A 14,478-nucleotide genomic window follows, 5' to 3' on the forward strand; every position below is an offset into this window, starting at 1 on the left:
CAGAACTGTGTTCCTTCCAAACTCAGGTGTGTTTGTTTATGTTTGACGGGGAACATCATTTTATGTATGTTTTATATTACATGATTCAATTGAAATATTAGCATATAATAAAAAGTAATTGAAGCATTTGGTTGCTTTTCTGTTTGACAATTTAGAAATAACATTTTGACATCTCTGCCAGATGAAATGGAAGCACTGGTAAAACTACAGATAATAAATCTTGCTTTTAACAGGTAAGTACTCTTACAGTTAGACTCTTGTTTTCATTTGGTAATATTATACAGCAGTGCTGTTTGTATTTTGGAAAGCATTGTGCATTTAGGTCACCCAAATAGTCTGATCTATAAACAGTATCACGTTAACACAGGAAACTTTAAGGAGATTTCATATTTGAAAAAGCCATCTCCTGACAGTGGAAATGCCTGTCCGTAGATGTTGAAATGTTATGTTCCGTTCCTCACTATTCTACAATCATTTGCTTCATATAGAAATTGAATGGTTTGGGATATTTATAGAGCAGTTAACATGAAATTTGTTTGTCATTCAAAAAATCAGTTATAAATAAAAATACCAGTATTTAGGTAGAGCAGTTTGTTCCATCATCTCAAAGTACCTGTGCATACTTTGCATACCGTAATTTTTGTCAAACAGGAAAATAACTAAGCAGTAAAGTAGGAACTGAACATTAAAGGTATCAACATTATTGTTTTCAATAAACATGTTCATGCTTTGAAAATGATTTAGAAGAAATACTTCAGTCCTTACACGAGCACACCTCTATATTCATGTTCATGTAAGCCTGAAAAAAAGTGCTGCTGCTTTAAGAGTAGCATTAAATTTAATGATTGGATTTCTTATTAAATTCCTCAGTCACATTCCTCTCCAAAAACTGAAGCAGCTGGTTGGTCAGTGGGCAATGTAAAGGGAGAACCTAGTGCGACTCAGAATGAAGTGTTCCCATTTGTTCTGGGTATGGGAGAATTGCCTTGACCCAAGTTCAAAGCTTCCTTGTCCTACTAAGGCATCAGCATTCAAGAGCAAGCACAAAACCTAGATGCAGTGGTAGATATGTCAAGGGAGAAGCACTCTCCCTCTAAAACCAATAAGCTCTGTGCATTATTTTGTAAACTGCCCAGAGTCGTTTAACGAGATGGGCGGTGACAAATTTGATAAATAAATAAATAATTTTACAATCCCATCCACGTCAGGTGCTTGCAGACAATTGCTTCATCCTCCCTCTTCTGCTTTGTGCCTTTCTGTAGTCACAAAACAGTCATCAAGTGATGAGAAGTGATGGTCATATACCATAAGCCTGATGATGGGGCAAATTTGAGGGACAACTTTTTCTGGGAATGCTGAGTCTGGTAGCTGAGAAGTTAGGCAGATAAGGCTCAGAATTATGCAGCTGAATATAAGACAAAACCCTTTCCAATTCAATCCCATTCTCCTCCATTCCCTTATTTGGTCTCAGTTTGATTTGAGATGCCTCAATGGAACTCCTAATGCCATGATCTTCAGAAGAGGACAAGTTCCCCAGAGAACCATTACCCTTTTTTTTCTGTTCCTTATAGTCCTCATCTCTGTTTTCCTGCTTGTTCAATCACTTGTATTTCTCCCTCATGAAATAGTCAGGGAATGGCTCAGAGTTTTAAGCAAATTATGAGTTTGGGGGTGGGGGGGCATTGCTCTGGCTTGTTAGCTGCAGAGAAGGGTACATAAATGTAATGATTTTCCTGAAGAAATTTCAAAGAAATAAGCAACAGGTGGGGTTCCAACATGGCTAGTAATTATTCTCTGATCCCAACTTTCTGTAGATATCCTCATTCTCTGAAACAAAACTAAAAAGTTGGAGAATTTATGTGAAGAGAAGTGTCTGCTTGAAAATTAATGGGATTAGCTGAAAATCTAAGGTATTGGACAATTTATTTAGAGAACATTGGTTCATCTCCTGAGTAACAAGAGTCAGGAAGCTGGATAGAGGTAGGGGAAATTCCTCTAGTTTAGAACTCTTTCTGCCTTTTTTTTCCTGTAATCAGAGTGCAGTTTGTGAACCAGTTCCCTTTTCAACTCCTAGAAGATAAAGGGCATGTTTTAAGGACAATAGTGTCATCTGTTAGAAACATACAATATGTGTTGATTGAGAATATAGAAACTCAAGTATTCACCGGGATCTGAGCTATTGAGGAAGATCAGCCCAAAACTTTTGATCCCTAAAATACAGTAGAAAAATAGGGAGAACAGGAGTCAACCAGATTATTATGTCAATCCCTCATGTGTGGCCCTCCATTTTGCTGTGGCAAGAAAATAATAGCCTGTTGGTGACTTTCCTGGCTTCTAAGTATCTATTGGCTATAGCAGCCAATTCTCCATCTAAAGTGAGGTGGCCCTGTTCCACAGTAGTTCAGGTCACTTGCCTTTCCTTTTACCAGGATTTTTGGGCCTGGTCATAGTCCTCTTGAATGTGATACTTCAAGCTGCTTGATAGACTTCTCCTTGGCTGACAGATTCAGGCTTAAGGCCTTTCCCGACTCATACCTAATTACAGTACAAACCTCTGGCAACATTTTTATTACATTTTTCTCTTGACACTAATGTGAAACAATCTTTAGGTATCATTAGCTTTACCAACATTAAAGTAATATCTTCTCCATTAAGCATCCATTGGCAGCTGCAGTTTTCTGTAAAAATAGTGGGTAGGATCAGAGCAGCACTTATTGGTTTTTCAGGTTGATGTGAGCATGCTTTCCCCTCTCTCTGGGCAGCCTGATCTGGTGTTGTTCCACTGTTGTCTCTCTAAAGAGCTGGATACAGCAGTGTTGGGCCCGTGGTCTTATCAGAATTGCACAGAATTGCTAGACTGCTCGGCTGGCAGTACAGTAAATGTGTTAACTCTTTCCCTTACTGTTGGGAAGGGAAAGAGTTGAAGGGCAGGCTAAAATAGCGCGTAATGTGGCCTAACCAAGAAATTACATAACTGGGTGCAAACAGTGGAATGATTTGCCAACTCCTTCCCCCCTTCCCCAATTTATAGAGCATGGACAAATCTGGAGTTTAAATTTGTTGCCTATATAAAGAATAGAAATGAATGGGAGAGCAATTAGAATAAAACTTTTTTTTTTTTGTAAAAGAATGAAATACAGGTAATCCTCAAGTTATGACAGCAGTTGGGACCAGAATTTCTGTCACTAAGCAATGTGGTTGTAAAGCTCACTGTCATGTGACCACATTGCTTAGCGACAGCAATCCCTGCAGTCCCTGTTGCCATTGTTAAATGAAAATCACAGGTTGTTAAACAAGCACCTCCTTGCAACTTCCTGCCAGCTTTCCCAAAGTCAGTGGGGAAACTGGCAGGAAGTTGCAAGTCCCAGGAGGCTTGCAAGCAGGCCGGCAGGCAGGTAAGCGGCTGCTGCTGGGTGACAGAGGGACCAAGGGGATGCATAAGTGGCTGGGGAGGTGTGGGGCTTGGGTTGGCTGCTGCCAGTTGGGGAGGGTGCGCGAGGGTGTGCAAGTGATGGAGGCGTGTGAGTGCAGCGGGGCTTGGGGTGGCTGCTGCTGGGTGGGGGAGGATGTGTGAGGAGTGGGGGAGGCGTGGTATGAGTGCTGCGGGGCTTGGGGAGGGTGCATAAGTGGCATGGAAGGCACGAACGTGGTGGGGCTTGGGAGTGGTTACTGCTGAGTGGGGGAGGGTGCATGAGTGGTGGTGGGGCATGGCATGAGCACAGCAGGGCTTGGGGTGGCTGCTGCTGAGTGGCGGAGGTGGGGGAGAGTGCGAAGTGGCCAGGAAGGTATGGTGTGAGCGCAGAGGGGCTAGGGGAGGGTGTGCAGGTAGGGGAGACTTAGCCAAGCAACTTCTGACCTTCCCTGCTGGCTTCCCCATTGATTTTGCTTGTGGGAAGCCAGCAGAGAAGGTTGCAAATTGCAATGATGTGACTGCGGGATGCTGCAACCATCGTAAGTGCAAGCTGGTTGCCAAGCTCCCAGATTGTGATCACATGACCACGGGGGTGCTGGGATGGGCAGAACTTTGAGGACCAGTCGTAACCACCACTTGTTCAGTGAGTCGCTGAACAAGTGGTGGTTAACTGAGGACTACCTGTATAGGAGGAGGGCCACAGGAAATAGCTTAAAGATAGTCCTGCAACCAAACACACCCTATTTCTGCTGTATACCATGATTGCTGGATGTTTTCCTGGTGACTGTTGATGTGTAGAAGGGACTCTTGGAGGAATGAACAAGTTGCTTTGCTTTTCACATGCTGCACTTGCATAATTAGGACAGTACCATTTAGCAGTGAGTCAGAATAGGGAAAGCTGTTTTACGCTGACTTTCTGTTGAATTGAAGGACAGGAGGATGGTCTTTTAATTCAGTAGCAAGAAAAGCCCTTAGGGACTTCACTGTTTTTTCTGCCTGTGCCTTGGCAACTAAGATATAAACATATGAAGTCAGCAGAAGGTTTTAAGTATGTTATCTTTATCCAATTATCATTATTAAAAATGTTATTTATCATTTTTTCCTTGGCAGTTAATATCTGTAGAATAAAAAGTCAAAGAGAAACTTCTTCTGTTCTTTATTGTTCTTAATTGAATCCGCTCTGTTCCTTTTGGAGATAAACTTTAGTTAGGAGATATATAGTTCAAAACATGTTTAACCTATTACCTAATATGGACTGAAGATTTTTTCCCCTCTTCCTGGATTAAACAGTACAGTAGACTTACGTGGTAACATCTGCTGAGTGTCTTCATGTGATTTAGAAATGATCAGATATTCAGTTTGTTTCCAATTGTCAGCACTTTTTCATTTATGAGTATATTATTATATAATTGATACAAATCATCTTTTAAAAAGACTTTCTCATCTCAAATCACAGCTGGAGTTTTACCATTAAAAATAATTCTATGTATTTTTTCCCTTATAATTAAGATTTTTATAAATTTCATGAGTTTAGAATTTACTACACAGTGATCTCACTATCTTTAAGAATATTGGATATATAAATCAAAGAATTTGATTATGTGCCATCAAGTCAGTTTTGACTCCTTAGCGACCACATCGATCCCTGACCTGTTCTTTCAAGTCTCCCAATGGTGCACTCATCGCCACTGTAACTGAGTCCATCCACCTTGCTGCTGGTCATCCTCTTCTTCTCCTCTTTCCGTCCACCTTTCCCAGCGTTAGAGCCTTTTCCAGAGAGCTCTGTCTTCACTTAATGTGTCTGAAGTAGGATAATTTGAGCCTGTGCTTTGAGTGAGAACTCTCGGTTGATTTGTTTGGTGATCCATCGATTTGTTTTCTTGGCTGTCCACGATATTCTCAGGAGTTGAAGAATAATATGTATACATTACAATCTGCATATCTTTTTTCTGGTCAGTGGGATTTGAATAGTTATAGGCTAGTAATTTTTTTTCTAGTACATTTAAAGAACAATTTCTAAATTCATCTTATCTAGCTTCTGTTTATGTTTTCACTATTCAGTGCTCGTAGCACTTTAAAGCAAAAAAAAAAAGACAAAAAGCAGAAGAAAATTATTTATACATATCTAATGTAACTGGGGCATGATCAATCATTGTTATTGTGCCTATTGTATATTTGATAATACATGAACCCAGTAAATGAGATTAGAACACTATTCTTGAATAAGTTTGGAATGTGATAAAACGTATAATCTTTATATAATTTTTAACTAATTGTCTATTATCTAAACAACTATGTATTTGATACTTTAGAACGGGCTTGAATAAAAAAGTAAGAGGGTACACCTCCCAGATAATTACAATCTGTATAAACTATTGTGTATTTGTAAGATTAACGGTAGTAATTTCTATCTCACTAATAGCAATGGCTTGTGTACACATTTTACCACTGGCTTGTTCAAGTTTTTTGGGCACAGCTTGAAATGGATTTTAGTCTTCTGTCTGTGACGTTCACTGCAGCTGCTTAATCGTCCATCTTTATATTGTTTTTATCTCTTTTTCTTCCCAGTAAGTTCTTCAACAGCTGTTTGGGGCCTCCATAGCTAAATTTCAGTCAGCCAGTAATACTGATTTTAACTTTAAAATTTTAAGCTTGTATTTGGTACCTCTGCTATACTAAGACCTTTCGTGAATTTTTATGAATTTAAATGGGAATCCCCAGTAATAAGAAATATGCTCATCCCATAAAGATACTATGTATAGTTTGAAGGAGTATAGAATATTTTGTGAAGCCTATATATTCGACTCTTGATATTTGAGCAATTAAATCCATTTTTTAATGTAATTATTCTTTCAGGATGATTCAGGTCTAGAAAAGCAACAAAAAATATTTAAAGAGAGAATCATTGTTTAGCTCTCTAGCTACTATATATCAAATTCACCCTGCTGTTCCGTCTAAATACCCAAGCACACACACTCCACCTTCCCCTTAAAAATATTTGTTTGGATACATGCTTAATTGCACTTTGGTCTCACTGAAATAATTAAGACTTAAGGTTACAATTATCGTGGTTTAAATTCTATCTGTATGTAAATAATTTGTTTCCAGATGTTTTTCAATAAGGTGTTGAAAGATTAAAGAGTTTGCCATGTTTACTTTCTAGTAACTATGTGATCACAAGAATTTAACAGCATATTTTTTGGTTGTTTCCACTGGATTTTTTCTTCAGTATAATTAAACTATTTCAACTTACCTATTTATTGATGGGTTTTTATAGATTTAAAATATTTCCAAATGTCCTCTATCGCATCCTGACCCTTGAAGTAATCCTCCTTGGAAATAATCAGATTGGATCCCTAGATCCTCAGCAGTTAAAGAAGATGGACAGGCTCAGTACTCTAGATCTTCAAAATAATGATCTCTTACAGATCCCACCACCACTTGGGAACTGTGTCAATCTCAGGTGATTTCATGAGCTTTGAATGTTTCTAAGCAGCATATTTATTTTAGAAAAATACTGTACGTAAACATTACAAACATTTATTAGTACTTTAGTAGGGTTTATTACTATGTTTGTGTCTATTGATTTGCTTTTACTTTTGAAAATATTTATTATTATTTGTGGATATGGGCTGTCAGACAATATTCTGTTCCTTAGCACAGTTTACATTTTCATTTGGAGACATGCTCTGCCTATATTTAGTTATTTATTTGTTCAATTTATATAGCCGCCCATCTCACACGTGTGACTCTGGGCAGATTACTGAGTTAAAAACATGAGAAACAATACAAAAATAACCAAAATCATATCAGCAAAAAAACTATTAAAACACATTGAAACAATAAAAACGATTAAAAAACCACAAAAAACATAATCTGCAGGAAAGTGCAATCAGTCAACTATTTGCAGCCTCCACACCACCACTGCCAGATACCCAGGCAACATGCCCCTTCTGATTGGGCAGGTGGATGTAATTGGGGAGAGGTGGCCCTCAAATAACCTGGCCCCATGCCATGTAGGCCTTCATAGACCATTACGAGCAGCTTGAATTTAATCTGGAAGCAAACTGGTAACCAATGCAACTACATAACTACCTGCACCTCCACATTTTGCAGCAGCTGAAGCTCATGGATGCTCTTCAAGAGCAGCCCCATGTAGAGTGCATTACAGTAATCCATGTGGGAGGTGACCAGGGGATGAATGACTGAGGGTAGAGCCTCTGGTCCAGAAGACCTAGGTCCTATCAACATAAGTAAATTTTTGAATGTGAACTCTGTCCAGCTCCATTTAATAAAAATCCCAGAATCAATTTGTTGGAAAGGCCATGTCTAAATAAACTCAATTCATTTATAGCCATCCTGTGGGGAGGGAAAACAGCCCACTCTTAGTCTTCTGACAGTTCCAAGTGATGGCTATGCAGTTACTTACCTAAAGTACAACAGTTCAGTTTCAAATTAAATAAATTGGTAATTATTACTCAAAATACTAATAAGCCCCAAAGAAGGTTAAAATGATGCTTTTATTGTGTAGACCTTGTTTAAAGAATTTAGAGTGGGTTAGGAGTTCTTATACTTCAATGTAGCAGGCTTCTCCTGCAAAGAGGAGCAAAGCTTGTAAGAACACCAATCAGTCAGAATCTGAAGCTGATTTCAGATCTGCCTTTCAGGCAGACAGTACACTTTAAAGAGAGATGCTGAGAAGACATAATTTCAAGGGTAAGCCTGCAGAGGAGAAACACACATTTTAATAAGTGGGAAAGTATCATTGGAAGCTAAATAGATTATATATACTCAGTTACTGTTGAATGTTTGTTTAATCTAGCAAAATCCTCATGTGAATGGAAGCATTTTGAAGATGTTGATTCAGCTTTCTGAAGTTTGGGGGAGAGGCAGTCTTCACTGATTTTCCCACTCCCTTGCCATGTTTCTGTATCCCTATAAACTCTGCATCCAAATGAACAGCACTTCTAATTGGTTGTCTTTCTCTTAGAACACTTTTACTGGAAGGTAATCCTTTCCGGACTCCTCGAGCAGCCATTCTTGCTAAGGGAACAGCTGCTGTGCTTGAATATCTGAGAAGCAGGATTCCTACTTCATCTGTGGCTGCTGAGGTGAACTAACAAGTGTGCAACATCTTACTTTCTGAAGAATGAAGATTGCAGTGTTTGTTCCTGAGAAACATAACTTGAAAATGCAAATGCTGGGAAGTTGCTTTTAAAGTTCTCAAAGGATTTTACCCTACCTGCAAGCAACTCAGGCTATCCTTGGGTACAGACTTGTATGGCATACATTTGGGTGAGTGGTGTATGGCCCTGCCCAGCAAAAGGAAATGGTTGCATATGGCCTTCTCCCCATTCAACATATATAATTGGCATGAATGTATTCTATTTTTATGTTTGCTACTTCTCACCCATTCAGAATTCCATTTATATATTTTAAGAGGATCAAAAAGGGGTTTGCTATGTTAAGGCTTTGGTCTTAGGTCTATTATAGAAGAAATATAAGCTAAAGATTCAGTTCCCGTTGATATTTTGGTACATGAATGCAATATGTATTTGAAAATCAGATTCAGTTTCAAAAATACCATTTGTACATGTTTACAAATGTGAAAATATTTATGGAACAAATGTACAATACAGAGTATCACAAATTTTAGGAAGCAGTTCCCTAACCCAGAGTATCCCTTTGGGGCTGGTAGGCATATGAGTTTTGTGAATGACACAGGCATCATTGCAAAATGGTAATCACAAATACTAGTTTTGTAGGAAGCAAACTGGTGAGGTTCTGTTCTGTTCATTCTTTTGTCATTTCCCCCCATATACCACATTGTAAACACCCTCTGCTAATGTTTGCCTTGCTTTTTATCCTCTCATATGTCTCTTAATTGGAATGATAAATACACTTATTTCATTGCAGTACCCTGCTTGGCTTGCTTTCAGATTTTGTTCTGATATAAAGTCACTATCTGAGTGAGGATTCCTGCCAAATTCCAGTCCTAAAATATTAAATAAAAGTTCAGTTAATTGATGAGTTGTACTGTTGAATCACCAGTGTTGAGACTGAGGTTTTAATCCCTTGTACAATGCTATCTGTTCAGTAATACATGGAATTGTTTATTAGTTGGATGCTGTACTTTGCTCCTGGGACACTCTCCTTTCTCCTGCAAGAACTGAGGTGATTGTGAAAGATACTGTCCTAATTGAATACAAGAGTAAGAGACAGCTGACTCTAGCTTCGACACCACCCCTGCCTACCTCAAGTAGCTATTCCAGCAGGGGGCGTACTCTCCAAAGTCCTGATGTTAGATGTTGGCTATTGATACACTACATGGAGGCGCATTTTAGAGAAAGAGAAAATGTGCCGATTAAGAGGTGAAGAGGGCGCTATAGTGTCTTCTCAATGTTTGCTTTTTCTGTATAATAGATGTTTTGGATTTTCTAAATACGCTGGGAGGAATTCTTATAGATCAAAGAAGTGCTTCCAGGCATTAGTTTTAATCCAGTGCAAGTATGCTTAAGTGCTCCAGTGTGAGGCAGTAGACATTGACTCTTTTAGCAGCTGGGAAGATATGGATAGCATAAAGGATATACCAGTGCATCACATGCTATTGACTCCCCACCCACCCACCAAGCTGTGCCAGACACTTTCCACCCTATATGAACTTTAGGTGGAGCAGGATCATCAATTCAGAAACCCCAGGAGAGCAGATATTCTCTCTGTGGTGGCAGCTGCTGGAAAAGTAACCTTTAAGCTGCTCTTTTATTTTCCAAACTGTGCTTCAGATAAACTTGGGAGTCCTAAAAATAAAAATAAAAACTAAGTCTATGAAACTGAGTGCAAATAAAACTAAAGTTCCAACAAGAGGCTTGCTGCTGATTATTGATACTTGCTTTCTATGAGTGAGCAAAAATGAAATTGTTGCAATACATTTTTCTGAAAGGCAGAGTGTTTACAATAAGGTGACTTTATTTATACAATAGACTTTTTAATATATTATTCAAAACACTTTTTTTTAAATACTGAAAAAATTTGAGTACGTCAAAGCCGAAAATGGCTCTGCTATACGCTGCACAGCATTGTTTGAGTCCCTGTATTCTTTTTATGTACAGAAAGCATCTGCAAAATGCATTCTAGACACACTATACACCTTACCAGTTAGTGTCAATACGCAAAGTAAAATGGAAAAGATACTATCTGTATGTGCAAATTAAAGATAATTGATTTCACTGAATCAATTCATTTAAAATATAGCTTTAAAGTACTTTTTCACATAAAATGAAGCAGCTTTCAAGTTCAGTAAATTTGTATACTGCAAAACATTGAATTACATTCACAATCTATGTTCATAAAGTAGTAAATGATTCTTCATTCAGCTTTATTTACAATGATACTGTAATTAAACTGAAAAGTATTTTGTCATATAGCAATCTTTGTAACACATACAAAAATGACAGTTCTGTATATAATTTAAGCTCAAAATCACAATTGTTTCAAAATATTAATTACAATACAGCTATCTCTATAATTAAACATGTGTTTTATAAAATGGTAAAATTTGTAATAAAGTAAGTTGTTGGTTTTTACTTGGTTACAGTACTCACAAGTAGAAAAACATAACTAGTAAGTCTTTGTCTTGCCCAGTGTTAAGCCACTTAAGCTAGCAAAGAGGCAGGAAAGGCCCCGATTTATAAAAATTCAGCCTCTTGTGCTGAACTGGTGTGGCTTATTGATGTTTAGAATAAAACTTCACAAAGGGGCATGAACATTCTAGATGGAATGAAATGGTGTGCATATATATATATATATATATATATATATATATATATATATAGAAATAGAAATTTAATGCACATCTAAAGTTCATAAAGATTAGCAAGAGCAGTCTGAGTTAATTTTTTTTATAAGAAGAATTAGCTATCAAGAATTTGTGGCTTATTGATGTTTAGAATAAAACTTCACAAAGGGGCATGAACATTCTAGATGGAATGAAATGGTGTGCATATATATATATGCATATATATATATATATATATATATATATATATATATATATATATATATATATATGAATATATATATATATATATAGAAATTTAATGCACATCTAAAGTTCATAAAGATTAGCAAGAGCAGTCTGAGTTAATTTTTTTTATAAGAAGAATTAGCTATCAAGAATTTGTGTGCTGGGGCAAATATTCATAGCCTCTGGGTGTCACTGTTGGATTTCTCAAACAGGATAACCATCATAAAAATATGAAAAGAATTTGTTAACTACCTGAAATGCATTTTTATCTAATTCTAACTATTGATTTAAATCTTGCTTTAATATTTGTTTCCTCTTTGGAATGCAGTGTAAGAAAGGCAGACATGACCAAAAGGCAAAAATATTTGATAGCAATTCCAAATGGATGTTAAATGTTTTACTAAAAAGAATGTTTTATAAAGATATAAATACTCTTCGATTCCATCTTTTACTTTAGGAACATGAAAGCTATAAGCATGGAAAACTTCAAGCCATCACTGAAAATGGTTGCTGTTGGCATGATTGATTCTGAATCTTGCCAATGGCTATTATCATTTGCTTAGGCATTTTGAAGTGTATAAAGAAAGGCATGCATTGTGGCCAGAAACAGAACTCAGTACACTCACAAGCTAGCTCAGCACAATGCTCATCTTTTTACTGAGAAATAGGAGGCACAGCCTGCTGCAACAAGTGTTTAACATGCTTCTCAACTGAGAATGTACTTTCTCTGAATTGTCATAGGCATGAAGTTTACAGTGGAACAGTGGTTCACTGCTTATATTAAAAAAATAAGATTCAAATGTATGAGGTCCTTGGTGCAGAAGAATGTGCTGAAGCTATGAAAGTAATAAATCTGATACTGCAGTGAAAAGCTACAAAGGAATCTGTGCGTTACAAAGTGAAGGAAGACGATTGTGACGAAACCGGGGCATTAGACTTAACGAATTTTTTGAGAGATTTTAAATGGTACCATTGGCAGCGAGGGCAAAATACACTAAACAGAGTTCACTTTCCTAACCATTGTCCTACTGTGCCTTCCTGATTAATAGCTAATTATATGTATTTTATTATTATATTAATATTTACATACACATTAAAATCTTTACATCATTTGTATGAGAAGAGCGGATGTCTAATTTTTGCCAGTTGCAATTTTTAAATAGGTGCTTGTATTAAAAATAGCTTTAAAAATTGCTGCCTGGATAATTCTTTGCACTTTTTTTAGTTGATTTTAAAAAATGTTATACCTACCAAAATGATTGCATATGGTACTTACAATAGGATGTTTTAAAATTTATTGCACCTACTAAAATGATGTCCATATGGCATCTTAATAACTAGATTGCTTTTTACATTATGTAAATAGTACTGGGAAGAAAATACTTAGAGGGATTCTGAGAGTTAAAGCTTGTAGAAGACAATTCTGTCAAGCTGCTGTTGCAGGCAAATGGCCTGGCTGCATGCAGGGATGCAAACCAATTTGCTCTCCAGACAGCAAAGTCCGGTTTCTCCCAGGGTGTCCCGTAAACAGCTGCTGTGCTGAGTGGGAGCCAAAGAACAGAGCTGTCAATCTGGTTCTTTTAATCAAGCTTTAAGGCATGTTTGGGCAAAGAACCTTTGTATATGGCCAGGGTTGGCTCGCACAACTGTCACCATGGCAACAGATGCAGCAAAGCCCATTTTGAATGAGAAGTAGTTGCTGAACAGAGCAGTTTCTGTTTTGGATTTCACATAAGCCTTTAAAAGCATTGCCAAAGATGACAATGAGTAGATCTACCTGGATTACCTGCTTGAGAGTTGAAAGCAGCAGGGGAGATTTTAGCTACAGTCTTTGTTCTGTGATTTTCTAGATGATCAGAACTGTCTATAAAGATTATTCTGGAATTAGTGACATACATGAATCACTTCACAAACTGAATAAATAATTGTATATTGTATGAAGCACTACATTTTATTTAAAACCTCCTTTCATTCAAGAGCTCGAAGCCGTGTGTGCCTTTTTCCCCACAGCAACAACCCTGTAAAGTAGGTTGGGCTGAGAAGGGCTGGCTGAAAGCTACCCAATAAGCTTTCATGATTAAGGGCAGACTTGAATCTGAGACTTCTGCTGCTGGTCTAACAGCTTAACATCACACATTATTCCTAATCAAATGCTCAGTAAGTTTAAGGGGATGGGAAGAGAGAGAGATTTCCATACTTCCTCTCCTTCCCACCCAAGCTCCCTTTTCTGCCATGGATGTCTAATGCAACTCAGCTGGGCGTGCCGCACTTTGGACCAAGACATTTTTTGCCCTTGTCCTCAGTTCTGTTTTTTAGTCCCCAACCCCTGCATCCCCCAGTTGGGTGGCTGCAAGATGGCAATTCCCAGCCAGCATGTTGTCAGATTCATAAAGGCTACTAGGATGGGATGGAATGTAGTAGTAAAAAAAAAAAAAAAAGTTTCTGCTCACATTAAACCTGAGCAGAAGCAGGGGGTAATGTTTTCTTAATCATTTTGTCCCCTTCAAAAGGGTAGACACCCTAAAGCTCCTGAAATAACATAAAAATTGTTCTACTGGGGGAAAATTGTCCATGTATGTATGGTAACTAAGGTAGTACTCTTTGATTTGGATATGCTGCCCCCACTGCTTTATGATGCCATTTTTTTTCAATAAAGGGTGACAAAAACAAGTGATGCTAATTTGGATCTGCATCAGAATGCAGTTTTCAGAACTACATCTTGCCAAGGTGCAATTGTGCTTTTAAGAAGAAGTGTAGTATCATGCACATCCCGATGCAGATTTCGATGCAATGATTTATATTGGCATTTTAGAAAGAAGAGCACTGCAGTCCCACGTTCCTTACTGAATTCATCTCTTAGCTAAATCTGTAAGATTTCTGATTGCTTGAGATGATTCAGTAATTAGAGGGGGAAAAAGGGCTAGTTAACACTTGTTTTAAAAAAAATAGTAGAACAAACCATGGATAAAAATGGCTAAAATGTAGAGGCAAAGGATCTTTGCGCTCCTGCAAAGCACATTTTTTTTCCTTAAAAATTCAGCAG

General features: G+C 37.6%; 1 protein-coding gene across 3 annotated transcripts in view; it reads left to right on the forward strand.

Moving 5' to 3' along the window:
- LRRC40 (leucine rich repeat containing 40) overlaps positions 1-11,394 on the forward strand; it is a 31,399-nt gene extending 20,005 nt beyond the window's left edge. Inside the window, exons 13-15 of one of the 3 annotated variants that reach the window (XR_003085414.2) lie at positions 156-233; positions 1,815-1,910; positions 6,690-6,827. Coding sequence is in view for 2 of the 3 variants with exons in the window: in XM_088154118.1 (XP_088010244.1) it covers positions 156-233; positions 6,690-6,875; positions 8,403-8,532 (394 nt within the window). In the remaining variant the exon portion in view is untranslated. Of the gene's footprint in view, positions 1-155; positions 234-1,814; positions 1,911-6,689; positions 6,876-8,402 lie in introns of those variants that run through there. The other 2 variants (XM_088154118.1, XM_007434718.4) reach the window with 2 other exon arrangements.
- The last annotated feature ends 3,084 nt before the right edge of the window (positions 11,395-14,478 follow it).

This window comes from Python bivittatus, unplaced genomic scaffold, assembly GCF_059951505.1.
Source record: "Python bivittatus isolate LINGU-HERP-01145 unplaced genomic scaffold, Pbiv_v1 ctg000700_np1212, whole genome shotgun sequence".
NCBI classification, from domain to species: Eukaryota; Metazoa; Chordata; class Lepidosauria; order Squamata; family Pythonidae; genus Python; species Python bivittatus.